At 46.8% G+C, this 27,825-nt stretch overlaps 1 protein-coding gene across 2 annotated transcripts; it reads right to left on the bottom strand.

Annotated features, from left to right (window-relative positions):
* Window positions 1-121: 121 nt before the first annotated feature.
* Window positions 122-27,688, bottom strand: TIMELESS (timeless circadian regulator). Of its 2 annotated transcripts, none has more exons than XM_059184937.1 (29): window positions 27,566-27,688; window positions 15,129-15,289; window positions 14,824-14,977; window positions 14,586-14,700; window positions 14,427-14,489; window positions 13,824-13,925; window positions 13,487-13,642; window positions 13,114-13,247; window positions 12,824-12,911; window positions 11,156-11,332; window positions 10,479-10,696; window positions 10,134-10,237; window positions 9,677-9,846; window positions 6,752-6,886; window positions 6,502-6,653; window positions 5,714-5,811; window positions 5,502-5,622; window positions 5,186-5,387; window positions 4,787-4,932; window positions 4,100-4,185; window positions 3,896-4,010; window positions 3,722-3,807; window positions 3,353-3,495; window positions 3,013-3,187; window positions 2,864-2,932; window positions 2,622-2,740; window positions 1,432-1,657; window positions 1,205-1,309; window positions 122-1,065 (listed from the first exon to the last, which is right to left on the bottom strand). In XM_059184937.1, the coding sequence occupies exons 2-29, from the start codon at window positions 15,223-15,225 to the stop codon at window positions 992-994; spliced, it is 3,630 nt and encodes a 1,209-aa protein (XP_059040920.1). In that variant the 5' UTR covers window positions 15,226-15,289; window positions 27,566-27,688; the 3' UTR covers window positions 122-991. The 2 variants fall into 2 exon arrangements, with proteins under 2 accessions (XP_059040920.1, XP_059040921.1); XM_059184938.1 differs by having other exon boundaries at window positions 3,722-3,804.
* Between the last annotated feature and the right edge of the window lie 137 nt (window positions 27,689-27,825).

The following is a 27,825-nucleotide window of genomic DNA, read 5'->3' as shown; positions in this document are numbered from 1 at the left end:
GCAGTACAAACGAATCCTTTACCTAGGGCTCTCCCTGATCTGAATGGTTATTTCCTAAATCTCTCCTTCACCCTACCTTAGCCAGAAACACAGAGCCAGAAAGCTGACAGTTTCCAAGAACTGGGAAGGACATGACATTTGCAATATTTATCCATCTCTTTCTTGCCCAGACATTATCCTTTACTCTGCCCCAAGCTGGCAGACTGGCTCTTGCTCCTTTTTGTGGCTCCTGCTTCTTCCTGCTAGATACACTTGTCACACTGAAGATTGACCCTAGACAAAGGGTAGGGTACACCTACAGAGGTGAGAATGTTTTTGTGTCTTCTGTAGGGAAGGCAGGAGAAAAGGGATGGGTGATGGTTTCTTTTAACCCAAAGAGTTAAAAGTTCTTCCAAGAACATAGGTGGAAGGCTGGGGTACTTAGACAGATGGGCACATTAGATCAATGCTGGTGACTTTCAATTTAATTAAACACATTTAATTTAATACCAAACATATTCGTCATCTAGCGAGTACTGCATCCTAACCCTACCTCAACTGCTGGAATTAGGTTCAGTCTGGTGTCTACGGGGTGATCACAGGAAAGAAATGAGGATGGGAGCATCTGGTGCCTTTTAAAACTGGTGCAACCCCCCGCCCCCCATCATGTCACAAAGCTCCCCATCTGGTGTTATGACCCACCTCTAGCAGAAAGCCAAAAGTGTTCCAAGGTGCCTTCTATATGTTACTCACTTCTCCCATTTGCTAAGGGGCGCTGCTAACCCAAAGAAATGAACCCTAAAAGAAGAGGAGTAAGTCTCTGGAGAGCTACTGAGTCAGACTGTTAAAACTGGGAGAAGCAAGGAATGATTGCAGAGTTGCCCACTGCTGTTGCCTAAACTTCCTGAACCCCAGATCTGCTTCTGTCCGGTAAGAGAAGTTTCTGGGTCCTGTGTGACTCTCTGAACTCTGACTTAAAAATGGTCTGCCCTTCCCCGAAGCTTCTGGCTCCTCAGTCGCTCTCATCTTCATCCTCAATCTGGAACCGTTTCTTCTTTGGGATTTCTGGAGCTCTCGACTCTGGGCCTAGGGGAATGACAGGGGTGAGAAGAGAGAGTATCTAAATACGTTAAGGGGGAAGAAGGCGGGTAGTGTCAGTCTTCAGGACTGAGGAGAAGAGTGCTAAGGGTGAGAAGAAAAAGCAGATCCCAATCAGACACCCTACCTTTGCTCCTGCCCTCATCTTCCTCCTGTTCCTCATCACTGTCTAGCAGCTGACGCTTCCTGGGTGCCATTTTCAGCTGTTCTTTTTCGCCAGCAGGCCCTTCCCCTGAAATGACCGTAAGAGGTCTGGAATTAGGGAACCGGGCCCCCAAATATTCTCAAAATACCCTATCACCCTTTGTGGTCAACATGGCTGGTCCATAATACCCCACAGGTAAATGGTCTTACCCTCTGGGGACTCCAGGCCGGCTTTCTTTCTTCTGGCTAACAGGAGGGCCCGTAGGGCCTGTGCACGGTACTCCTTTTGGTGTTCCTCTTCAGGGCCTTGCTCTTCAGGGATGGTAGGTTCCAGTCTTGACTGAAGTTTTCCTTCCTCCTCTGGCTGACTCAAAGAAGCTGCTATCTTCCGGAGCTGGGTAGGACTCAGCTTAGCTGGAATTCTCCAGAAGGTTTCCTACAGGAGCAAAAAAATTGAAAATGGGAGTGACATGGAAGGAGCAATCTCTAGTTCACCAGATCTTGACATTTTCACGAGTAAATACGACCCCACATTGGTGGAGATCCACATCGGTTGTCAATTCTACTTCTCACTTATTTATCCAATGTATGCACAAAGTCTAACACAATGCCGGAGACATCAGAAGGTTCCCAGTAAATTCAGTTGTTAAATAAATCAACAAACAAATATCAGGGATCTAAAGGTGAATGAGATATGATCCCTGCTTTCAAGAAACCCACGATCTAGTGGAAGAAAGAACCAACATACTGTAACATCATGGGATTGGAGCTACATCGAGGGAATGAGCAAATCCCAGCTGCCAAAGGTCCTACTTTCACCTCAGTGGGGGAAGGAGTGGTAGGGACTGCTTCTCTGAGGGGACAACTGAACTGACTGTTGAAGGCTGAGTGGAGGTTCAGCCGGAAGATGGGTGATAGGTGAGTATCGCCTTGTATATGTGGTTGGAGACCTCCAGTGGAGGGGCTGGCGTGATCAGCTGTTTGGAGGTATGGAAAGTAGTCCTGAAGAACGACGGTGAAATAAGGTGTGTGGGTGGCGTGGGTTTGAGGCTGTGAAGGCTGGCCCAGGCTCAGCATGCCCCCCAGAGGCTGTGGACTGTGTCCCGCCAACAGCACAGAACCACCCAGTGCTCTGGACAGGGGGGTGATGTAATAAAAACCGTACTTTAGGAAGATAACTTGGGGGGCAGCATGTAAGGTGGAACAGGGGACTAGGGGATCAGAAAACACGAACAGGACGCCTTGTGCAGGAGCCTTAGTCAGAGGTGACCAGTAAGGAGGTCAGAGACGGCAACTGCAACAAGGAGGAAGAGATGTACAGTTAAAAGAAAAAGAGAGAGAGAGAGATGTACAGTAGCAGCAACACGCCCCGTGGCCGGAAGTGGAACTGGTGTTTTTACCTGCCCAGAGGCAGGAGGCCGAACCCCTAGCTTGCGCAGTAGCTGTTGAAACTGCTCATTTTCCATCGCTTCCTCGTTTTCTTCTGTCAGTGGCACCAAAGGCACTGCCTGGGAGCAGCCTAGGACGGGGGCGGTAGTCATGTGGTGAGAGTCAGAAGCTAGAACCGGTCGTCCTCCCCAGGGCCAGGTCTCTGGCAGCCTCCAGTACCCTCAGCCCCGAAAACCGTCCTCTATCCACTCACCATCCTCTTCTCGATCGTCTGCAGCTCGAATCAGACAGTTCTGGAGCCACAGAAGGGGAGCAGAGAAGCCTACGGCAAGGAGGGAAGCTTAACATTGGCTCATGCTGCTAACCCCTCCACTGGGACATGTCTCCAGCCCAAGCGCTCACCTTCCTGAGACAGGCTTTGCCCAAGGGCTTCGGTTGAAAGGACTGAGCTACCCTGGGCTTGCCCTGCTTCTGAGTCCTCCTCTTTCTCTTCACCCTCGTCGCTTTCTTCCTCTGGCAGGTTTCCTTCTTCCAGATCCTCCTGGCAAACATCCTTCCGGGACTCCTCTCCGTTAGGCTAAAATTCAGTGGGTGTGGGGATGGAGCGGAGTCATATGGAAACTGAGGGTACCCGGCCAGAGGAGCCTCAGGCAGGAAGTATGCAGGTGAGCAACCAGTGAGGAGCACTTGGGGTGGGGGCGGTGGAGAGGGAGGGCCTGCAGAGCCAGGGAAGGAGCATTACCAGGTTGGAGGGCGCCAACTTCTTGCGGCGTTTCTTATACAGCTCCCGCCGCTCGGCTACCACTCCCAGAGCCAGCAGCTTATCCACGATCCGGGCCCGTGAGCGTCTGGCAGTGATATTCTTCATGATATGACCCAGCACATCTACAAAGAGGGAAAGCGTGTAGAGCGGCAGCAGGGAGGGAGTAGTGAAGGAGAGCAGAGGCCTTTGGAAAGAGGCGAACTGAGTGAATTACTCACAAATGACACCACAAATAGAGTAAAGGGAAAGAAGGGATGGGATAAGCCTTCCTCGGGACTAGGAGGCAAGGGCAAGACAGGGACAGCTCGGCTCCCATCTCAGAGGCTCGGAAGCCGCCCCATCACTTACCATCTGAGTCCTGGAACTCCTCAAAAAGCCGCTGCAGCTCTAGCTCCTGATCTTCCGTCCACAGTACAATATGGGTTCCTTTCCTGCTTAAGGAGGTGTCAGTGGAAGAGTGGGCCCCAGAAGCAAACGGAGGACCCCTTATCTCAATGCCCCCCAGAGCATATGAGCCTCTACCTCTGGAAGTCCTTGACGCTGTCAGCCAGTCCCAGCCGTACCAGATGGTGGATGACCTGCTTGCGTGTTCGAGGCGTTTTCAGCTGGGCCAAGATGACGTCCACCACATCCTGACCTAAGGTGGAGGGGGAGTGAAGCAGTAAAGAGGGGTCCTAGAGCTCCTGCTGCTCACTGCAGAAATCTTCAGATCTCAAGGACTCATACCTTCCACATCCCGATGAGCAAGGTACAGTTCCTGAAGCTGGGCCTCCTCCTCTGGGCTCCAAATAGGGGGTCTGCGACTGGAAGATCTAAACGGGGCAAGGAGAAAGAGAGCATGTAGGATGTTGGCCCCGAAAAAGGAGACCACAGGCCCGATCTGGTCAGCTCTAAAAGGAACAAGGGCAACGCAGGGAACTCAGAGAAGCCAGCTAGTGGATGTCTCCGTGCGCTTCCTTTCCCTCATTGTCCTTCCACTTAATGAACCCAAAAGTCAAATGAAGAGACTTTCCGAGTTGGGCCTGTGGAAGCAGACACTGCAGGCGCTCAGTGGATATGGAAAAAGGAGAGGAGCTGAGTTCCAGGAAAAGAGGGCAAACAGTTCCACAAACCCTCACAGTTGCCTGGCACATTTTGGGACGGGGCATATAGGGACTTTCTCCAAAGAGCCAAACCCCACTGACAACTGACTGCCCCCCACGAAGGCGGGTGAAGGAAGGAAACCAGAGTAGAAAGGAGACTTAGGATCCAGTCCCATTTCCTCTCTTGAGTGGTCTCAGGGAAAACTTGAGGGCTTGTTTTTTCACCTATGAAAGGGGAAGTCCTACTAACTGATCTGCAAGCTCCTCCAGCTTTGACACTCTGTGCCTGTGTCGCCCACCATTGCCCATCCTTCCCCATCTTCAAGCTCACCCGCCATCCAGAGAGCCATAGCCCTCGGCCATCTCTCGAACCACAGCTGTGTTTTTCCAGAACAGCAGCTCCACAAAGGCTTTCTGGTTGACGGCAGCCAATGCAAAAAACTTGCCCAGGATGTACTTGGCGAAAGTCACCAGCTCCTGGGGAAGAAGGAGGCTCCTCTGAGACCTCTGGCCTCAATGTACACATCAACCAGACCTTCTAGGTACTTTCTCTCTATCTGTCCCCAGCTGCCCCTCCTCCCTCAGACTATCTTCCAGCCTCCCTCAATCTGTCTGCCTACCTCCTCACCGTTCTGTCACCTCTCAGCACACTTTCTCTCCTGAAGACTATCCTTTGTGACCCTAGAACTGCCCTAAGCCTCTCGGTCCCCACTGCTTGTTGTGTCCTCACTTGGTAGGCCCCAGCAGCTGGGTCACTAAGCACACGGTTGAAGAGGCAGAAGAGCGAGAGCTGGAAAAGCAGGGCTTCCATCTTGAGGTCATGGGCCAAGCGGTGCAGCATCTTGACCAGGCAGTGGTTAGTGTGGGCACTGTTCTGTCGGTAGCTCCGAAGCAGCAGCACATAGGCTCGCACGACAGCTGAGCTCGCAAAACTACACCGAGACGGGGAGGCAGAGCAGGCATCAGCACGAGAGGGGTGCCGCTCACCCTCCCCCCAGCTCTACGATCTCCACCCTGGGGCCCAACTCTGTGTGCTTGGCCCACACCGTTTGAGGTAGTCCAGGAAATTAAATTCTTTCTCTGACACCTGGACCGCTTGCAGCTCTTCCTCCTCTTCTTCCTCCTCCTCCTCTTCCTCTGCCCCTTGTTCCTCTGGCCCCTGCTGCCCTATAGGAAAAATGAGACTTATCAGGTCTCTATGACACTGGTTCCGGAGAAGAGCTGGAAGGAAGGGGATGTGAAGAAAGTGGAGACTCACGGGGGAGCGGGGCACCAAGGATTTGTTTCAGCAGCTCGATCTCTTCCTCTGCGGAAATGTCTTGAGAGCCAAACACATTTCCTTCTGGCCATACCTCCCTGAAGCACAGAGGAAAAAAAAAAGACCTTCGTCAGCGGGGAGTCGGAGTTATTATTTGAAGTGGGTGAAGAAATTTGGACTCAGCTCTCATCTGTCAGCCAGAAAGAGAATGCAAACTGTTACCTCAAGGATGAAACAAAGACTCTAGGGAAATCAGCCACACTGCAACCCACACCATAAGAACAAAACGCAAGCAATCTAAATGTATCACAATCAGTTGAACAAATGTACATTTCACACTGCCATTAACAATTATGGCAATATGTCTCATGAGAAACCATGCTCACGATAATACTGAGAAGTAAAAAAAAAAATACTATAAAACAGTACGTACAATATTTCATTCTTGTCAAGGCAACTCTGTATGTCTATAGATAACACAGGAGGAAAAAGATGACTCATCAAAATGTTAAAGATGATTACCTTCAGCCAATAGAATTATCTGTATTTTCTCCCCAATTAACTGTGCTCGCTGATATTTCTCAAAAATAAAATAAAAACTAAAAACAGACCCCCCCAATAAGCCAAATGAAATTGCCCAGGACTCAGTGCTCAGTACAGAGCCCCTGTGCTTCTCATGGGACTTCTCTCTTTGGAAGACAAAGAACCTTGGACCACAATGAAAGCCTCCCTCTGCCTCCAAAAGCCCAGGAGTTGGATCCAGAAGGATGTGGGGGCAGGGCTCTTACCGGGCAGACCTAAGGAGGGCCAGGGCCTGTGGGGCCTGGCCAGCCAGGAGACAGTCTTGGATCCGCACCATGGCTTCTGCCCGCTGCTCTTCCACTGGCACCTCTGAGGCCGCGTCAAAGGGAACCACGGAGTCCAAACTGAGCTCTGGATCCTAGAGTGGGATTAAGGCTATGGGAACAGAGGAGGGAAACCCAGACAGCCTACCAGCACACTACCCTAGGGAAAGGCAGGGTTTCTGCAACTACCCACCTGGGCACAGCACTGAAGCTGCTCGGCCAGGGACAGCCACATAGCCTCTAGTTCCCCTGCACTAGAGGGGACATCTCCAGATGCCAGAGGCTGATCTAGGACCTTCTTTTTCTTCTTTCTCTTCTTTCGTTTGTTCTATGGAGAAAGAACTGTTGTTAGGATGGCTGGAAAGCTAAGGAAATGTTTTCCTGTCAATGTCTTCTCCATTCATTCATTCATTCATTCATTCAAGGTCTGAATTAATTAATTCAATAGTCATGGAGTGACCATGTGCTATTCATAAGCAATAGGGAAGCAAGAGTGAGCGGTCTACTTCCTTGCCCTTGAGGAGCATAGTCTAGTGGAGGAGACAGGTGTGTAGACAGGTAAAGTATACTACAGTATGGATAAGACCTAGAGTATGGCTGGGCATAAAATGCCAGAGCAAAACATAGGAATAGTACTTGACTTATTTCTTGGGGTCAGAGATTTCCCCAAAGCAGTGATATCTTAAGCAAGTTTACAGAATGAACGGATTTGCTAAGAGGATATGAAATTGTATATGAAAAGGCTTTGTAAAATGCAAAGCCCTATGGAAACATAAACTGTGTTTTTTCTCCTGAAAAGCAGGAAAATGAGAGTCAACACCTCACCCCTGCTCCCCCAAATCAAAGCTGTGAACCAGTTTGGGGCATAAATAGAAGGACTAGGAGGCACTCGAGGTTCACGCTCTATTCAAGAAACTCATAACACACCAAAGGTTAGGAACATGAGCTTCGGAGCCCGACAGATGGGGACCTAAGTACTGACACTAGCCACTAGCAAGACCTCGAACAAGCTGCTTCACCACTGTGTGCATGTGTCCTGGCAAGACTGCAAGGATGACATGAAAGCCTTAGCACAGTGTCTGACACAGAGTAGATACTCAATAAACAGTAATACCAGGGCGCCTGGGTGGCTCAGTGGGTTAAGCCTCTGCCTTCGGCTCAGGTCATGATCCCGGGGTCCTGGGATCGAGCCCTGCATCGGACTCTCCACTCAGCAGGGAACGTGCTTCCCCCTTTCTCTCTGCCTACTTGTGATCTCTCTATCAAATAAATAAAATCTTGAAAAAAATAACAAAAAATACAATAGCACCTAGCATTTCTGATAATGCAATAGAACCCTGAATGTAAAAATATCTTTTCTCAAGGTCTCACTGGTACTACTGGCCCTTTTAGGTCCAGTTCTGACCAAATTTTAAGCCATAGCAAAAAGAATTACAGGAAAATTTTTACAAAGCAGAGTGCCTGAGTCTCCAGGATACAAATTCATTGAGATTTTCTTCTTGTCTTAGACTTTATCATTTTTTTTTTAAAGATTTATTTATTTATTCATTTGACAGAGAGAGAGAGAGAGAGAGAGATCACAAGTAGGCAGAGAGGCAGGCAGAGAGAGAGGAAAGGAAGCAGGCTCCCTTTGAGCAGAGAGCCCGATGTGGGACTCGATCCCAGGACCCTGAGATCATGACCCGAGCCGAAGGCAGTGGCTTAAGCCACCGAGCCACCCAGGCGCCCCTATCATTTTTTTTTCAATCACGGTAAGTGTATTCTTTAATCCTCATCCTTCATTTCCCCTAACCCCCTACCCACCTCCTCTCTGGCAACCATCAGCTTGTTCTCTGTAGTTAAGAGTCTGATTCTTGGCTTGTCAGTCTCTCTCTTTTTTCCTTTGCTAATTTGTTTTGTTTCTTGAATTCCACATATGAGTGAGATCACGTGGTATTTGTCTTTCTCTGCTGAATTATTTCACTTAGCATTATACTCTCTAGCTCCATTCATGTTGTTGCAAATGGTGATTTTATTCTTTTTTTTAAAATTTTATTTATTTATTTGAGAGAGAGTGTGTGAGAGTGGAGAGGTCAGAGGAAGAGCAGACTCCCCGCCAAGCAGGGAGCCCGATGTGGGACTCAATCCCAGGACTCCAGGATCATGACCCGAGCTGAAGGTAGTTGCTTAACCAACTGAACCACCCAGGCACCCCGATTTCATTCTTTTTTTTATAGCTGAAATATATATATATATATATATATGCCCCCGCCCCGCTCCATGGGGAGCCTGGTTCTCCCCCTCTCTCTGTCACTCCTCACGCCTGTGCTCACCCATGTGTGTGCTCTGTCAAATAAATAAATAAATGAATCTTTAAAAAGAGGGAAAAAACAGTCACATGCTCCACTGACTGAGCCAGGAAGGCACCCTTTGTCTAAGGCTTTTAATTTTTTATTTAATTTCAGGCTTCTTTTTTTTTTTTTTTTTTAAGATTTTATTTATTTATTTGACAGACAGAGATCACAAATAGGCTGAGAGGCAAGCAGAGAGAGAGAGGGGGGAAGCAGGCTCCCTGCTGAGCAGAGATCCTCATGGGGCTCGATCCCAGGACAGAGGCTTAACCCGCTGAGCCACCCAGGTGCCCCTCGTTTCAGGCTTATATTATAATACCATCTTAGGGATCTGGCAATGACATGAGCAGCTTGAGTTAGTCTAACAGTTACTAATACAGAATGAGATTCTAGACCTCCTGGCTTTTTTTTAAGATTTTATTTATTAAAAAAAAAAAAAAAAAGATTTTATTTATTTATTTGATGGGTTGGCAGGGGACAGCACAAGCAGGGGGAACTGTAGGCAGAGGAGAGGCTTCCCCACTGAGCAGGGAGCCCAATGCTGGCCTTGATCCCAGGAACCAGGACCCTGGGATCATGACCTGAGTAGAAGGTAGACACCCAACCAAATGAGCCACCCACGTACTTAGAGAAAATTAGGAAACTGTATTAGACTCACAGAGGCAACATCAGCAAATCCCTTGGCCAGTAGTTCTCACAGGTCAGCTCAAGCTACAGAAATATGAGAAGAGTTCCCTGTTCTCTGCCCCTCCCTGTGATTCTTTCCACATCCCAGGGCTGTCCAGTACCTGCACAACCAGGTTCCCACGGCTCCGACAGAACCGCTCCAACATCTTGAGGAAGAGGTGAGTGGTTTCCACCAGGTCACGAAGGAAAGAACGTGGCTGGCATCTCTCATCAAACTTTCGGAAGAGTGCCAGGAAGAGTTCTCGGTACTCCATCACATAGAAGATGTTGTCTAGGAATGGGGAAGAGAAAGGAATGGAAGGACTGGTCTGGAAACTTTGGGAAAGAGAGAGAGACGGATGAAGCTGGAACTGGAAAGAATGAGAATATAGTCAAGAGATGGGAAAGGCCAGGATTAGAGACCAGGCCAGGGCCTTACTCTTTTTTTTAATTTTTATATTTTTTTTATTTTAAAGATTTATTTATTTGACAGAGAGAAATCACAAGTAGACAGAGAGGCAGCCAGAGAGAGAGAGAGAGGGAAGCAGGCTCCCTGCTGAGCAGAGAGCAGGGCCTTACTCTTGATGATGCGGCTGCTCTCCCTCACAGCCTCGTCTGGGGACATGTCCATCTCATTCACTGTGGCCAGCAGTTCCTGATAGGCCTTCAGCGCCAGGTGCATCCTGGGAGATGAGGTGAAGAGGAAACACACAGGACAATTTAGGAAGCTGGCCCGTGGAAACAGTACCACTCCTACCCGTTCCAAAAAATATTTCATCAAAAACAGTAACCCAGCCTGTCCTTTCTCCCCAGCCTAATCACCTTAATCCTGAAACAGCAAGGAAGTACCACTCAGAATTCAGGCACTCAGATTCCCAGCCTGGCCAAGATGCCCACTTTGACCCCAATTCTTGTCCCACTCACCGACGTGCCCAGGAGGCAGCTTCCTTGCGGTCAGTCAGCATCATCTCATAGTAGTTGGTGAGGTTCTGCTCAATGAAGTGGAAGGTACGGACACTGAGGGTCTCAGAAACCAGGCCTGGCCGGAAGGAGGCAGCTCGGTTGAAGGCCATGAAGAAAGCCAAGGACCACATGTAGTAGGTCTCGTCATGCTGCTGAGCCTTCTCCCGCAGCAGGTGATCCTGATGTCCAGGAAAAAAAGACCACGTCATGACTCCAGGGCTTCCAACTTTTTCCTCATCTTACAGGATGATGGGATAGACCCTGGACTCCATTGTAACATTGTAATACTGATTCCAGGATTTGCAATTTCCAGCCCTCTCTTGTTCTCTCCAGGTCTTTCCTCTTCCTCTGGGAATTTCTCTAAGCCTCTTTTTAAAATTTTTTATTAATTTTTAAAATTTCTTTTCAGTGTTCCAAAATTCATTGTTTATGTACCACACCCAGTGTCTAAGCCTTTTTAAAACAGCCCCAATAACCCACTCCTCCCAGCATTCTCACCATCTCTCAAGGGCACCCTATACCCCGCCTGACTACTAGTCTACACTCTGGGATCAGCCTCCCATAGGCTCTTCGCCAGGTCCCCTTCTTACCCACCACCGGCCCCATCACCTCTCTGTTCCACCTTCCCAGGCTCTCACCTTCACTGAGCCCATGAGCCGGTTATAACAGTTCTCTAGGAACTCAGAGCAGAAGTCTCTGAGGAAGAGTCTCACATTGAGGGCAGAGCGGCGCTGAATGGACAGCTCCCGGGCAGCTTGGCGACGTTTAGGCACCCTTCGGGGCTGCTTTCCCAAATCTGAACTGTAGTTTCGGAGCTAGAGGTGTAGGGTGGGGAGGTCAGAATTACTTCCCACCACCACCTTCCCCCTGCAGCTTTTTCCACATTCCTACAATTTCCTCAGAAGAAGCTCTTAGGGGTGCCTGGGTGGCTCAGTTGTTAAGTGTCTGCCTTCAGCTCCGGTCATAGTCCTGGGGTCCTGAGACCAAACCCTGCATCAGGCTCCCTGCTTGGTGGATAGCCTGCTTCTCCCTCTCTCACTCCCCTTGCTCGTGTTTCCTCTCTAGCCGTCTCTCCCTCTGTCAAATAAATAAATAAAATCGTTTTAAAAAAAAGAAAGAAAGAAACTCTTAGAAGGTTCTCTCCCTCTGGTACTAAGTGAAGACATAGATAAAGACAATAATGCCGGAGGCTCAAAAATTTTTCTCCTATTGTCTCTAACTTTCTTTTTATTTTTTAAGATTCTCTTTCTTTCTCTTTCCTTCCTTCCTCCCTCCTTTCTTTCTTTGTTTTAAAGATTTTATTTATTTGAGAGAAAGAGAGGGGTGCCTGCATGGCTCAATTGTTAAGTGTCTGCCTTTGGCTCAGGTCATGATCCCAGGCTCATGGGATCGAGTCCCACATCGGGCTCCCCGCTCATTGGGAAGCCTGCTTCTCTGTGTTTGCTTATGTTCCCTCTCTCACTGTGTCTCTCTGTCAAATAAATAATAAATAAAAACAAAATAATTTTAAAAAAGAGAGAGAGAGAGAAAGAGAGCACACGCGCAAGAGCAGGGAGAGGAGCAGAGGGAACTGGACAAGTGGGACCCCTGGGATCATGACCTGACACTTAACGGACTGAGCCATCCAGATGCCCCCCAAACTTTTTTTTTTTGGAGACAGAGAAAGAAAGAAAGAGTGCACATGTGAACAAACAGGGAGGAGGGCCAGAGGGAAGGGGAGAAGCAGACTCCACACTGAGCGGGGAACCCAATGAAGCACTTGATCTCAAGACCCTGAGATCATGACCTGAGCCAAAGGCAGAAGTTTCACTAACTGAACCACCAAGGCATCCCTGTCTCCAACTTTCTAAGCCCAAGAACAAAGACAGTTTACTTCCAGAGATGCTTGCTTACTTTTATTTCTTTTGTATGATTTTATTTTTTTTTATTTTTTTTATTTTTTAAGATTTTATTTATTTATTTGACAGAGAGAAATCATAAGTACACTGAGAGGCAGGCAGAGAGAGAGAGAGAAGTAAGCAGGCTCCCTGCCGAGCAGAGAGCCCGATGTGGGACTCGATCCCAGGACCCTGAGATCATGACCTGAGCCGAAGGCAGCGGCTTAACCCACTGAGCCACCCAGGCGCCCATGTATGATTTTATTTTTAAGTAATCTCTACACCAACATGGGGCTCAAACTCACAGCCCCGAGATCAAGAGCTGCATGCTCCACCGATGGAGGCAGCCAGGCGCTCCCTCGCTTACCTTCCTTCAACTCTCACCCTTAACTCCACAGTGTTCCCACCCGGGATAAGGAGCATACTCACGTTGTGGAGACCTTTGTGAAAGATGAGGTCCCTCTCCCCAATGGATTTCAAGCCTTGGACAATGTAGGAGCCCCCAAATCGAGAATGCCTGCAGTAAAAACAATAGTCCAGGGTGATTCCTCAATTCTCTGGAAGCTTTATCCCCATTCTCTCTCATCAGCACATCAGAGCATATTATGACTCCAAAATGTTATCTGGTCACCACTGTCTTAGCCTTTGGCCCAAGCCCTCAGCCTTCCACACTGAAGGGCTGGGGACAGAGGGAGGGCACCTCCCTGTCACTCACTCACCTGTTGCCTCGCTGAAGGGCTCGAGTCTTCTTTTCTGCCATCTCTCGCTGGCGTAACACCTCCAGTTCTGCCACATCTGTGCTTCGTTCCTGCGCTAAGCGTCCCTGTCCTACTCCCGCCAGCTGTTCAGGGTTCTAGATTCAGAACAGAGAGGAAGAGTCAGAAGGACAGTCATTCCTTATTCTAGGTTCAGTCCTGCTGGGAACAGAAGAGGTGAATGAAATAGAACTGTTGAAGGTAACCCATACTCAGGACATGGTCACCTGTCACCCACCTGCTCCCAGATAATTCAGTCACTGTTTCAAGAGTAAGCCTGGCTACACAGCAGAAAGTACATGGGTGAAGGGACTAGAGAAATACGCCAGGTTCTCACCTGGTCACGAAACATAAGGGAGATAATCTCTAGCACATGCAGGCTCCACTGTTGCTCAGCGGGTGAGCTGGCCAGAAAAAGAAGCAGGTCATCCAGACCACTGAGGTGAATTGCCCAGAGAAGCTGGTCATGGACACTGGCGTCATCGTCGATTCTCTGGGGAGTGAGTGATAAGGAGAGGAAGACAGGTCATTTGGTTTCACTGCCCTGCCTTGAGGTTCTCCAACTCATTTCTTGACCAAGGTTCCCCCCCTAACTTGTCAGAGGGCAGAAAAGCAAAAAAGGGCAGCTCACCTTAACCAAGCATAAGAAGGCATACAACCCCAAACCCTCTCACCTTCTCCTGATCAAGGTCAGTAGGAACATGGAGAATATTTCTGACTAGCAGCAGGATCCGTTCAATCAGCAAGTTATCTTCCTCTTGCCGCTCCTCCCAGCCCTAGTCAGATGGATGGTTAGAGGCAAAGACTCCCTGTGGAAGGCAGCCAGCATCTACCCTCGCTAAAGGGCAGAAGCCCAGAGAAGAACCAGGATTAAGGGAGAAAAGAGGGGTGCCTGGGTGGCTCAGTGGGTTAAGCCTCTGCCTTTGACTCAGGTCATGGTCTCAGGGTCCTGGGATTAAAACCTGCATCAGGCTCTCTGCTCAGCAGGGAGCCTCCTTCCCCCACTCTCTCTGCCTGTTTCTCTGCCTACTTGTGATCTGTCTCTGTGTCAAATAAATAAATAAAATCTTTTAAAAAAAGGGGGGGGGAGGATAAAATAGTACAAGCAGTCCTGAGGCAGCCAGAGACAATGGACGGGACCATGTATTGCCAAGGACTAGGACCGTATCTCCAAACTCCACTGTCCTGACAATGACCAGCCAGCCTGGTGCTCTGCCTGGAGGAGGAGCAAGGCACTAAGAGTCTCCTGAGATCCTGGGAGGTGGACCCTCACTCACCAGCTGCAGCAGCTTATACAAAGTTTCACTGAGGACTCCAAAAGCCTTCTCACTGGCAAAGGCCTATAAAATAGGGGAAAGGACCTTAAGTGGTACCCACCCTCCCTTTTCCTACCGCCCCCAACTTTGGCCCCAGGGGGCCCTGAAGGAGAGCCTCACCTCTTTGTAGGCCTGCAAGTAAGCTAGCACTTGCAGAAAATGGCGCCGGAAGCTAGGCTCCTTGGGCACACTGCCAAAACAAAGCAAGGCTGGTTGTGTCAAATTCACCATCAGCCTGGGGAGACCATGAAGGAAGGAGATGTTGTTCAGTTTCCTCACTGGGGTCAAACGCTGAAATCTATCAGTTCAAACGCCAAAGGCTGGCACATCGTAAAATGGAAAAAGCTGGGGAACCAACCTGATAACAGCATCAAAAAGAGGCTTGTCCTGGCAGTGCTGGGTAAGCATGGGTAGAAGGTCACTCTGCAGGATCTGGGCTGCCCCCAGCTGTCGCCGCACGTCGCGAGTATCATCCTCATGCCTCAAGTACCGGATCAAATCCTTCACACTCTCTTCAGGGACAGAATAAACACTTACAAGAACCCTGGAAGAAGCTCCATCCTGGCCCCCAGGCTACCCATACCCACAACTGGAGAAATTCTACAGACCTCTGCAATTCAAGCAAGTTTTTTTTTTTACCTGTTTCCTCAAAAAGGTACTCACCTAAGCAATCTGGTTCCTTGTGGTAAGTGTCTCCCTCTAAGTACCCAAGGGCACTACACGTGGCTAGAAGTTCACAATTCATCATGTACAAGTCCATACACCAGTGGAGCAGCCGAGAGAGACAGATGGTAGGTGGAGACAGGACTCAGCAAGGAGGAGGCCTGTAGAGACAGGGAAAGGTAACACATGGAGGGCCCTCTCCACGAAAGGGAGAGGGGAACAGAAGAGGACCCTAATGCTCAGAGTATTCTAAACAAGGTCCTCAAATGCTTCCCTTTTGTCAAAAGTACCAAAAGTCTTATGCCTAGTTCTAGGGAAAGCTTAAATGAAGGCTTCTACCTCATCAAAACCAAGGAGACCCCAAGCCTAAGAATTAAGCATCTGCTCCATACTCTAACTTGGATCTAAAACTATGGAAACAGCCTGTTTCAGAGTCAAGGTAATATATAGAAAGAAGGGCTGGTCAGAGAAAGGCTGACACTTTCAACCTCAGCGAGCTCCGAGCTCCGTAGCCTTCTGGAGGAAGGGTGGGGCAGGGTGGGATAAGCTTCCCTCTCCTTTAAGGCCCCTCCACCTACCACAGCCCCGCCACACACCCTGTCACAGCTCTGTGTACCACAAGAGCTAAGAAACACAATGATTCTACTTAGGATCTGACATTTCTAGGAGTCCAGAGGCTTCTGAGGCACTGGGGATGCAGAAAGTTCCCTCACCATCCTCCCCAAAGTTACTCTTAAATTTTGGGGATCTTAGTAGAAGCTAGTGTCTAACAGAATAGGTATGGAAAAGAACTAAATAGAAACCGGTTCTCAAAAGAACCATCTTCCTTTTCTAAAGCTTGTCCCTTTTGATTAAGATCCCTAAACCCTCATCAGGTAATCAAGTAGGCGGAGATCCTGAATCTTGGATGTTTCAGAACCTGACCCTAATAATGCAGACACACACGCACACATTATATTCACTAACCTGTTCCTGTGGAAAACTGGGAATGTCCTCAGTCTTGTCCCCTTGGCATATTCAGCTACACTGTTCTCAGGCCTTGGCAGCTTCCTCTGAAAAGACCTTTCCCTGTTCCATATAGCCACCTCTAGCCCCTGACTCCACCCCTGTTCCCCAAGAGTAAATGGGTAGTGTCCAAAGGACTAAGGTTTAATGCCTGATGTTATCTCCTTGCATTTATGTAATTGGTCTGCTTCTCTAGGCTACATGCTACCCTTCTACCCACACACAGTGCTAATCTACTTTCTGAACTCTCAGCCCAGCAAGAGTGAGCCTATAAAACACTGAAGGACTAGAAGTCTGAAGGGAGACTTCTGTTCAGTGCCTTCTCTCATGGGACCTGTAGCTCCTCAGACCTGGACTCCAGTGTGGTAAGTGCAGTGTGTGGGATCTCTGATTCTCCCGAGACACATCCCGCTTTTTCAGATAGGTCACTGGCGTGTTTACATACGTACACACACGGACACGTGCACACACACGCACACACACACACACAGACTGCATACTTCCCTGTCTGCTCTCTCTAAGTGGCAGCCTAGGGAGCTGACAAAAACAAATAGAACAGTCTATAAAGATGCGGAGTCAGTACATCCTCCTCGAAATAAGAGCCAGCATCACACTCTGGTACTGAAAGGTGTGTCAGGATAAAGCCTTCTAACAACAGAGACAAAGCCATGTCTGGGGGCCTCTAAGACATAACCTCATACAGTCCTAGCTCCCCTTCCCCGATATCTTTGTAGACTGTAGACCAATGTGATGTAAAGATTCAGTATTTGTAAAATTAGCCCCAACAGAGTACTCAGACGTCTGCTTTCAACACTTTACCTGAAAGGCAAAAATGAGCTAGTAACAGCTACCTGCTACTTGGCTATCGAACTAAGAAGGGAAGGGGAGAGGAGATGGGAAAGGAGCGGTCCTTGCAGACTTGAGATGGAAAGAGGTTATGTAAGAGACCCAGGACTGCAGATTCTAATCCCCTGCAGGTTTGTTTTTATCCCCCGCTGCAGTTCTGACAAAACCAGAGAGCAACAGGCAAGGCAGAGGAAGAAATGGGTCAGATGACCTAATGGAAAGCTCTCTGGTCATGAAGCAAGCTGGCAATGTTGGGCCTGTCCATTAGCACTGCAATCAAACAGCTCTCTTACGCATTTCAGCCATTCTGGGTGGAAACGCGCTATTAGGAAATCATCCAGAGACAGAAAACTTAAATAGTTCACTCTTCATTCATTTAACGAGAAACTACTCACTTTAACTGTCTGGTCTCATCTTCCTCTCCTAGACCACTTATACTCTGATTGTCTTATTCTCCTTTACTAAATATTGGCTTATGGATTTCTGAATGCACTCAATGTCTTTCATTTAAGAATGACTCGGTAGGAACGCCTGAGTGGCTCAGTCAGTTAAGCTGCTGCCTTCGCTCAGGTCATGATCCCAGGGTCTTGGGATTGAGTCCCGCATTGGGCTCCTTGCTCAGCAGGGAGCCTGCTTCTCTCTCTGCCTCTGCCTGCCATTCTGCCTGTTTGTGTGCTCTCTCTCTCTGATAAATAAATAAATAAAATCTTAAAAAAAAAAACCATTGGGTAAAAACTAACACAAAGAACAGTACAAGGGTCACAGGGTAGGGTCAGGGTCCTGGCTTCTCTTCCTCCCTCTCTGTTCTTCACCAAGGCAGAGTCACAGAAAGGATGCTGTGACAGCCATGGAGGTGCCCGCTCGGAGATTTCTCATCAAGAAAGAGCTTGTCAGGACGCCTGGGTGGCTCAATCACTAAGCATCTGCCTTTGGCTCAGGTCATGATCCCAGGGTTCTGGGATCCAGCCCCACATCTGGCTCCTTGCTCAACAGGGAGCCTGCTTCTCCCTTTGCCTGCCACTCACCCTGCTTGCGTTCTCTCTCTCTGACAAAGAGATAGAATCTTAAAAGAGAGAGAGAGAGAAAAAAAGAGAGAGCTTATCATTCAGCTGCAAAGAGCGTGGCTTGCTGACAGCACCTCCAGGATCCACCCCAGCTCTGCGCTTCCTGGGCAGCCCCTCAGCGAATGATAAGCACAGGGGTCCTCAGGCCCAACAAGGACCCCTCTACCAGTCAGTCCTTGCTTCTGAGTTTCTCCCTGGCTTGGCCAAGACTGGCCAATCAGCTCTGTGGGCTGAGCCTCTTGCTGCCCTCCAACTTGCTCCCGCCTTGATCTATCACAGCACTCCTCACTCCACTCAGCGCCTGCTCCCCAGAGGCGCTGAACTGACAGACACCTACCTCACTTCCATTACATGGTTACTGTATTGTGAGAAGTTTGTTAAGTTATATCACTGCACGTTGTAAACGCAGATGAATACAAAGTTAAAATAAAAATCAGTGGTTCCCAAGCCTCATGATTTCATGTACCAGTGTATGTCCCCCGCCAAACTGGAGAACCCATCTTCACTGGTAAAGATAATAAAGATAGGGATATTAAAAACAAACAAACAAACAAACAAAAACCAAATGCTTTTTAAAAGCCCCACTAACATCTATTAACACCAGTGTTTCATAAAAGAAAAACAGCTTAACACACACACAAAAAGTAGATATTATATAATCCCAGCTATGCCCTTTCCTTTAAGGTACGTAAACAAGTCTTAATGAAAAACTCCCTACACTGTCCTTCTTTTTCTCATTTGACTTCAGACTGATAGAAATGTTATTACAGAACAGTACTGTTCTGCTCACTGGCACTTAGGAATCATTGATTTATATATTTATATAATAAAAGACGGGGCACCCGAGAGGCTCAGTTGGTTAAGGCACGGCTTTGGCTCAGCTCGTGATCCCGGAGTCCTGAGACTGGGTCCCCCCCCATGGGGCTCTCAACTCTGTGGGGAGTCTGCTTCTCCCTCTGATCTTCTCCCCTCTCATGCTCTCTCTCCCTCTTTCTCCAATAAATAAATAAAATCTTTAAAACTAAAATAAAATAAAAGTCGTAAACCAGCCCAACAAAAGGAAAGTTCCCCGAGGACACGGTTTCATTTTACTGTTTATTGCTGTACCACTCAAAGCCTAGAACATGCCTATACAGAGCACGTTACATATTTGCTGAATGAATTAATTTTGAATTAACAGATTATCCTGGTCATAACCTCTGAACCAGTGAGCCCATTTTGGAGATTATAACCCAAGAAAACAATTTAAAAAAAGAGAGGAAAACAAAAATAATACCTCTTCCTAAAACATTTTAGTTTATAAAATGTTTTCATAGCTTTATTACACTTTGAACCTCACAACAGTCCTAAGTGATAGATACAATCATTTCCATTTTACAGATGAAGAAACAGGCTCAGAGAGAATGAACATTTCAGGAAGATGTTTATGGATGAGTTATCTTTAATGGTGAAGGCTTGGAAACAAGTCAGGTATCCTAACCCTGAGGAACAACTAGGAAAACTTGATAATTTCAATAAACAATATGTCATGTAAATAAAAACTAACTGCACACTAAAATTCAAAAGTTTATATTAAAAAATGGCACATAGGGGCTGCCTCGGGGGCGAGGGGCTGACTCTTGATTTTGCTCCCTGCTCAGTGGGGAGTCTGCTTATGATTCTCCCCCTCTCTCTGCACCCCACTCATTCAACCCACTTGTGCTCACGTGTGCTCTCTCTAATAAACAACCCCCCCCCTTTTTTTTTAAAGATTTTATTTATTTATTTGACAGAGAGAGATCACAAGTAGGCAGAGAGGCAGGCAGAGAGAGAGGAGGAAGCAGGCTCCCTGCTGAGCAGAGAGCCCGATGCGGGACTCGATCCCAGGACCCTGAGATCATGACCCGAGCCAAAGGCAGCGGCCCAACCCACTGAGCCACCCAGGCGCCCCCCCCCCCCTTAAAAGATTTTATTTATTTATTTGTCAGACAGAGAAAGAGAGTAAGCACAAGCAGGGGGAGCGACCAGCAGAGGGAGAAGTAGGCTCCTTGCTGAGCAAGGAACCTGATGCACAGGATTCAATCCCAGGACCCTGGAATCATGACCTGAGTTGAAGACAGATGCTTAACCAACTGAGTCACACAGGTGTCCCAATAAATAAAATCTTAAAAAAAAAAAAAAAGGCTTAATTCTGATGCACAGATGAGAGAGTGGGATTTCCTATAGTTACCCACCCCCCCAAATCCTTTCCTCCTACAAAGAAGGAAAAGGAGAAACCACATGAGCTATTTTCAGGCTTGGACAGAATAAACAGAAGTCTGTAATTTCTCTTTGTTCTAAAATAAGAGCATTTGATTACACTTCCTGGATTTTCTGCTTTGAAAGCAATTCCTCCCATGTTGCCCCTTTCACTCACAACAGAGGCAAAACGGGAAAACCATCCATTCTCGTTTGCCAAAGAACCAATAGAAAAGGAAGAAATTCCTTTTTTTTTTCCATTAATAAACTCTTGGATAGGTTTTTTTGTTTGTTTGTTTGTTTGTTTTGAGAAATGCAGCAGTTTCTGAACTGTTGGATTTCATAGATGGGTCTTTAATTTTTTTTTTGGGGGGTGACTAACGTAAGGTTGCATACTTCACATTTTGTAACTTAAGGACACTTACACACACACATATTGCTTACTCTAAAATGGTTCAGCTGCTGTGGAAAATAGGCAATTCCTCAAAATGTTAAACACAGAGTTATCCTAAGACCCAACAATTCCACTCTTAAGTATTTATCTGAGAGAAATAAAATGTACGTCCACACAAAAATGTGTACATGAATGTTCATAGCAGCATTATTTATACTAGTCACAATGTGGGGAAGAACCCAAATGTCCAACAGCTGATGAACAGATTTTGTGAAATGCAGGGATAGACAAGAAGTGGCATATGTACAGAGTAGATATTTGGCAACAAAAAGAAACAAAGAGCTGATACATGGTACAACAGTGATGAAACTGGAGAACATTATTTTCGGTGAAAGAAGACAAACACAAAAGGTTACATAATTTATGTTCCATTTATATGAAATGTCCAGAATAGGCAAAAGCATAGAGACACAAAGTAGATTAGTGGTTGCCAGCGCCTGGGAGAAGGAGAGATGGAAATACAGCTGGTACAAAGTTTCTTTAGGGGGTGATGAAAACACTCTAATGTTAGTGCTATTGGTTCTACAACTCGGTGAACTGTACCCTCTGCAAGGGTGAATTTTATGGTCTGTAAATTATATCCCAATAAAGCTGTTATGAGAAAATCCCATGCAATTACTATATATCTTATTTTCCATTTAAACATTAAAACAACAACAACAACAACAACTAAGAATAAAATCTCAGGATAAAATACAGACCATTGGGTGCCTGGGTGGCTCAGTTGGTTAAGCAACTACCTTCAGCTCAGGTCATGATCCAGGAATCCCGGGATGGAGGCTCCCATCTGGCTCCTAGCTCCACGGAGAGTCTGCTTCCCTCTCTGACCTTCTCCTCTCTTACAGTCTCTCTCACTCTCTCTCTCTCTCAAATAAATAAAATCTTAAGAAAAATAGAGTCCATTAAATTTGATAAACCAGAATTTATGAAAAAACTAACTATATTTTACTTTCACAGTTCATCAGAGACAGATGGGAACCTTGTCAAACACCTTAGAGCCAGCAGACCTGGACATTTAAAGGGATTTTAGTTACTTTTCCCACTCACCTAAGTACCAAGTGGTTCAGAGGAAGCACTATTCCTCTGAAACATACTTGCATACTTGTAGGCCTCAAAATGCAAGAACCAAATAAAAGCAAAGGATAAAATATTAAATACATGTACTATTGAAAATAGAAAATTAACTCACTTCTTGAAAACAAAGTAAACCCAAACAAAAAACTCTGCCCCAAACCAACTCTAAGAACCAGCTCTGAGAATCATTAGTATGAACAGAATGACACTTGGCATTTGGATTCCAGTTCTGACCAGTACTAAATTAGTGATCTTGAGTTTATGGCTTAACCTAAAGCTCAGTTTCCTTATCAGTCTACCGAGAAGATAAACAGGAATATTTAAATGCCATCATACATGTAAAGCAGTGCTTCTCAGAGCATGACATGCAGACCACTGCTGGTCCACAGTCTGCATCAAGTATAGACATGAAGCGTAAGCATTTAGAACATCTTACAGGGGCGCCTGGGTGGCTCAGTGGGTTAAGCCTCTACTTAGGTCAAGTCATGATCTCAGGGTCCTGGGATGGAGCCCTGCATTGCTCTCTCTGCTCAGTGGGGAACCTGCTTCTCCACTTCTCTCTGTGCCTGCCTCTCTGCCTGCTTGTGATCTCTGTCTGTCAAATAAATAAATAAATAAATAAAAGAACATCTTATAGCACGTAAGAGTTAATGTTTGTTGAATCTAATAATTTTTTAAAAGATACATTTCTTGAGGCGCCTGGGTGGCTTAGTGGGTTAAAGCCTCTGCCTTCAGCTCATGGTTTATGATTCCAGGGTCCTGGGATCGAGCCCCGCATCTGGCTCTCTGCTTGGCAGGGAGCCTGATTCCTCCTCTCTCTCTCTGCCTGCCTGCCTCTCTGCCTACTTGTGATCTCTATCTGTCAAATAAATAAAATAAAATAAAATATGCATTTCTTTATTTGAGAGAGAAAGAGGGCAGGGATGGGCAGAGGGAGAGTCCTAAGCAAACTGCACTGAGCACAGAGCCCAACATGGGGCTCCATCCCATGACCCTGAGACCATGACCCAACCTGAAACCAAGAGTCAGCCACTCAACCAACTGCGCCACACAGGCTCCCCTTGAATCTAATAATTTTAAAAACTCTATATAATTCTGTATTTTTTTCCATGTTATTTTTCTAGTAATTTAATTTAGTTTAGGTCCTGAGTATCGCTAGATTAGATTACTCCACTGCTTCCTAACCTAACCTCTTTCCCTGCCTTAGTTACTAAGTCTTTTATAATATGGTTACCGGATTTGACCATATAACCACTCTACCTAAAACCCTTCAATGGATACATAAGAAACTTCATAATGATTATCTCTGGGGAAATTGGGGGGCGGATGTCTGGGGTAGGAGAAACATTTATCTCATTTGTCTTTCACTTTAGCACTATTTGAATTGTTTATCATTAGTAATTAAATAGTTCCAGTGTTTTACAAAAGTGTTTTTAGAAAAGTACTTTATATGTCAATTCTAACTCAGTAAAGGCGGAGGTGGGAGAAGAAAGAAAGAAAAGTACTAATTTTTAACACCTTCGTGGAGGTGGGGGGGGGGAACCTACTTGGTCCTTTACCAAGATAGTTTGAGAAGCACTGATTGCTACCAGGCACTTAACTGAATGCTGAGCACAAAGTAGAACTCTCAAAATGTTCATTTCCTCTCTGCCTATTGGACTCTATAATCAGCCACTAAATGCTTATGATGAGCCTCCAAAGAGAAAAGGTGCTAAAGGAACTTAAGAAATGTAGTTGTAGAAACAGAACCCGCCTAATAGAAAAGGGATAATATAAAAGACAAGTCAGGATAAGATCTAAGGAAGTGACACTGAAAAAAAGTTTTCTGAAAAACTAGGGCTCTTTTCAGGTAAAAGTGGTCTAGGAGGTTTGGTCAGAGGAAGTGTGACTGGATTGGGGCCTTCGAAGGTTCCACAGTGTCCAGGCAGCTGAGAGGAGGTGGGGAGTTTAGGTAGAGAATGACCAGAGCAAAGGCCAAGAGGGAACCACTGTGGGTAACTGAAACCGACAGGACAGCAGTAGAAAAGGGGGTTGGAACTGACTTTATGGGACAACCTTGTCTTTGTCTACCAATTCAAGGATTTAAACAAAAACCAAGAAGTCATTGAAGATTTTTGAGCTGAAAAACAAAATGATCACACTGGGGTCACACAGGCAGTATCACATAACCTGGTAGTGTATCACTAAATATCATTCTCTGCAAAGGGTCAGTCTTTTTCCTTTCATTACATTCAACCCTGCAAAAGATCCCAACCTCAGTTCAGTTCAACCATCCACTTCCCAGACTCTTGAACTTAGGTCTGGACTCAGACTTGCTGAAGAAAACCAAATCCTGCAGAATAATACACAATTACTGTGTACTCTCCAGCCTGACCACAGCCGTCAGCCTGGCCCAGCCAATCTTTTTTAGTGTTCCTAGGCCACTTCCTCTTCTCTTTCCCAAGGAACAACTGTTTCTAGCTTTCACCATTATCCTCAAGTCCCTCTACTCCACTGCTTCCCAGACCTTTTAGCTGATGTCTCTGCCCCCTTCCTCTGAGGAACTCAGTCCGTCATCAGACAAAGAACTCTTTCAACTTTCTCCACCCAAGCCTAAAAACGTACATATTTCAAATGCCCACCCAGAATTCTTTGCTTCTAATCTAAGCCCTCCATTTGTGATTTATCAATCACTTCCTGTCCCTTAGTTGGTTGTTCCTCATTTCTTTTTTTAAAAGATTTTGTCTTTTGTCGGGTGGCTGGGTGGCTCAGTCGTTAAGTGTCTGCCTTCAGCTCAGGTCCTGATCCCAGTATCCGGGATCAGGTCTGCATCAGGCTCCCTGTTCAGCGGGAAGCCTGCTTCTCCCTCTTCAGCTCCCCCATGCTTGTGTTCCCTCTCTCCCTGTCTCTCTCTGTCAGAAAAAAATAAATAAAATCTCAAGAAAGAAAGAAAAAGAAAAGAAAGAAATGAGGGAAGAAAGAAAGGTGGATATGTAGGAAGGAAGATTTTTATTTTTTTTAAGTAATCTTTACACCCAACATGGGACTCAACACACTGAGATCAAGAGTCTATCAACTGAGCCAGCCAGGTGCCCCAGTTGTTCCTCATTTCTCATTTGTTTCCAGTCTTCTTTATATTGGCCCATATAAGTTGCTCGAAGCCCTTCCATCTCAGGGAGGAAAAAACCCAACATAAGACAAAACCTTTCCTTAATGCCATAAGCTACTCTCCTTCTCAAGCACAGGTGGTCATAGGCCTTGGTCTTCAGTTCTCTTCTGGTCTTATTCTACATAGCCTCTTTGGGCAAACTCATCCATTTCCACGTCTTCAACTACCATCTCTGAGTCATTAGCCAGCAAATCTCTACTCTTGCCATACTGAGGTCCCATGGTATCAATCTCACATTCCACTAATGAATAGCATTCTCCATTTTTATGTCTCACTGATACCTCACATTAAACATGACCAAAATGGAGTATCTTCCCCCTAAATTTGTCTCTACTTCTATTCTGGATCTCTTTAGGGACTGACACTCTCTACTTGGTCATTCATGTAGGAAAGCTAGGCGTCATCCTAGATACCTCAAGTCATTAACTCAGGCTAATTCTACTTCCTTAACCTCTCCTATCCAACCCCTATAAAACCCCCCTGCTACTGCCTTTGTTCAGACCCTGAATATCTCTAGCTTAGGCTACTCAACCACTTCCTAACCTCCTTTTCTGCTTCCAGTCTTGTTCCCTTAAATCTATTCACAGAATGGTTACTAGATTTGGCCATACAACTATAACTACCCTGCTTAAAACCCTTCAATGGATACATAAGAAACTTCATGGTGATTGTCTCTGGGGAGAATGACGGGGGCGGGGCTACAACAGAAGGAAATATTTACCTTTCCTTTAGTACTATTTGAATTATTTACCACAGCATACACTACAAAACCAAAGTTTCAGCAGCTTCAAATGCCTACAATACAAGGTCCTTCATAATCTCCCTTGAATTATTTACCACAGCATACACTACAAAACCAAAGTTTCAGCAGCTTCAAATGCCTACAATACAAGGTCCTTCATAATCTCCCCTGCTGGTTTTTAAGTTGCTCTCTCAAGTTACTCTTCTGTCTTAAATGCGCTAGAGTCTATCCTTTCATCTATTAAGATTCAGCCCAAATTGTATTTCCTCCCAACTTTTCCATACAGAAGAAGAGACCTCTCTCTCCTGTGTGTCTACTTTGTGCTGTAAATATACTTCCATCATGATATCTACAGATCATGTTATATGTCATACTTAAACAGATTGTTTGAAATGTCTGTCTCTCTCCCTTAGCCTTAGATTCCCTGAGGGCATGAAGTATTTCTTTCTCATCTCTGAATTTTCAGAGTCTAGTTACAGAATCCAAACTTACATGGGGTTGGGCTTGGACAAGAGTGTTTTGAAAGTGCTCATTGGTGATTCTAACTCAATCTCCTGTTAATAACTGATCTAAATTATAAACTCCTTGAGATCAGGAATCATTGTGGCCAGCACAATGTGAATGATCAAGAAATGGTTTTTAAACTGGAATGGAAGCAGACAAGTCCTGAAATTGAGGGAGGAAGTGTTGGAACTGGAGATTTGGAGGCATCAGAATACAAGGTGTGTGAAACTGTGGCAATAAATAAGCTTACTCAAGAGGGTCCAAAGTGAGAGAAGTTAGGAAGCCAGTGCTGACTTGTCACCCAGTAACTACAGAGGACTCATTTACATGTGTTTTTCCATCTAGACTGTGAGTTCCTTAAGGTCAGGAACTCTATCCTATTCATCTCTGTCTACCTGTCGCTGAGCACAGTGCACAGCTTAGAACTTTTTACTACGCTGTATCAGTGACACTAACAGAAGGAGGTACAATACTTCCAGAACACAAAGATAGAAGTGACTACTTTGGCCAGGGCAGTGGGGGGGCCAGAAATAGAGGTTTTCAGAGGGACAAATGAGCTCAGTCCTGAAAGAGAACTTCATTTGGCAGAGAAGTAGTTCAAGTGGAGGGAACAGCAGGAGCGTAAGGCATCAAGGACCACAAGGCAGATACACCTCTTCCATGTAGCTGGGATTCGAGTGCATGACACAGGAAAAATGTGGGAGCTTCAGAAAATTAGTCTGAGAGGATCAGACTGTGAAGGGCCACGGACGCCACCAAAGGATTTAAACCTGACTGTGGGGGACCAGAGGGGAGTTTTAAATTTAATCTGAAATGACCAGATTGACTTTGTAAAAAGGCAACCAGTGGCAGCACGAAGGGCAGAGTAAAGAACCAAGACTCGGGGGAAGGAGCTTCATTAGTAGCTGACAGTCCAGCTCACAAACCCAAGCAAGAGCTGTATCCTCCTAATGCCTCCCACCCGAGAGAAAGGAGCTAAAGAAACGAGAAATCCATTCTATAAACACCCAAGATTTAAGTCAAGCGAATTCCGATTTCCGACTCCTGCTTGGCGGGCTGCATCTGTTTCTTCGGGTCTGAAGAGGATGGAAAGTTCCAAAATGGAAATGCCCGGGAACCTTCTGTTCTACCTGAGGGGTTCCACTCCATCCAACCCATCACAGTCGCACCACTGCACGAGGACCGGCTGTACAGCCGAGCGCGGGGCGAACACCGCGGCACCTACTGAACTCGGGGTGGAATTGCGCGTGCGCGCCTATCGCGCAAGCCCCGCCCCCTGCCTTGAAAGCCGGTGGCGGGAAACCAGACGCAGCACTTCTCGAGGGTGCCCCCACGGTTCGGAAAGGACGTTGTCCGGTAGAGCCCTCTCTCCCCCACACTCACCCGTTCCCGGCCGGTCCTCAGGATCCCTGCGGAGCCAGCGGCCCTCAGGGGCCCGGCCGCAGCCTTTCCCGCCACCCGACCCGGCGGGACCAGTCCCCGCCTGCGCGGGGAGTTGGGCGGGCGAGCCGGGCTGGTCCATGTAATGCCAACCGAGCCGCGGGGTGGGGAGGGATGGTGGTGGTGGTGATGAAGTAAGGAAAAGGGAAGCGAGTACAGGTGCTGTTTGATCTGAGCTGATCCCCTATGGTGAGCTAAGAACC

This window comes from Mustela lutreola, chromosome 8 (assembly GCF_030435805.1).
Source record: "Mustela lutreola isolate mMusLut2 chromosome 8, mMusLut2.pri, whole genome shotgun sequence".
Lineage (NCBI taxonomy): Eukaryota > Metazoa > Chordata > Mammalia > Carnivora > Mustelidae > Mustela > Mustela lutreola.
The sequence above is the reverse complement of the archived record's forward strand: the minus strand, read 5'-3'. Positions and strand labels throughout refer to the sequence as shown.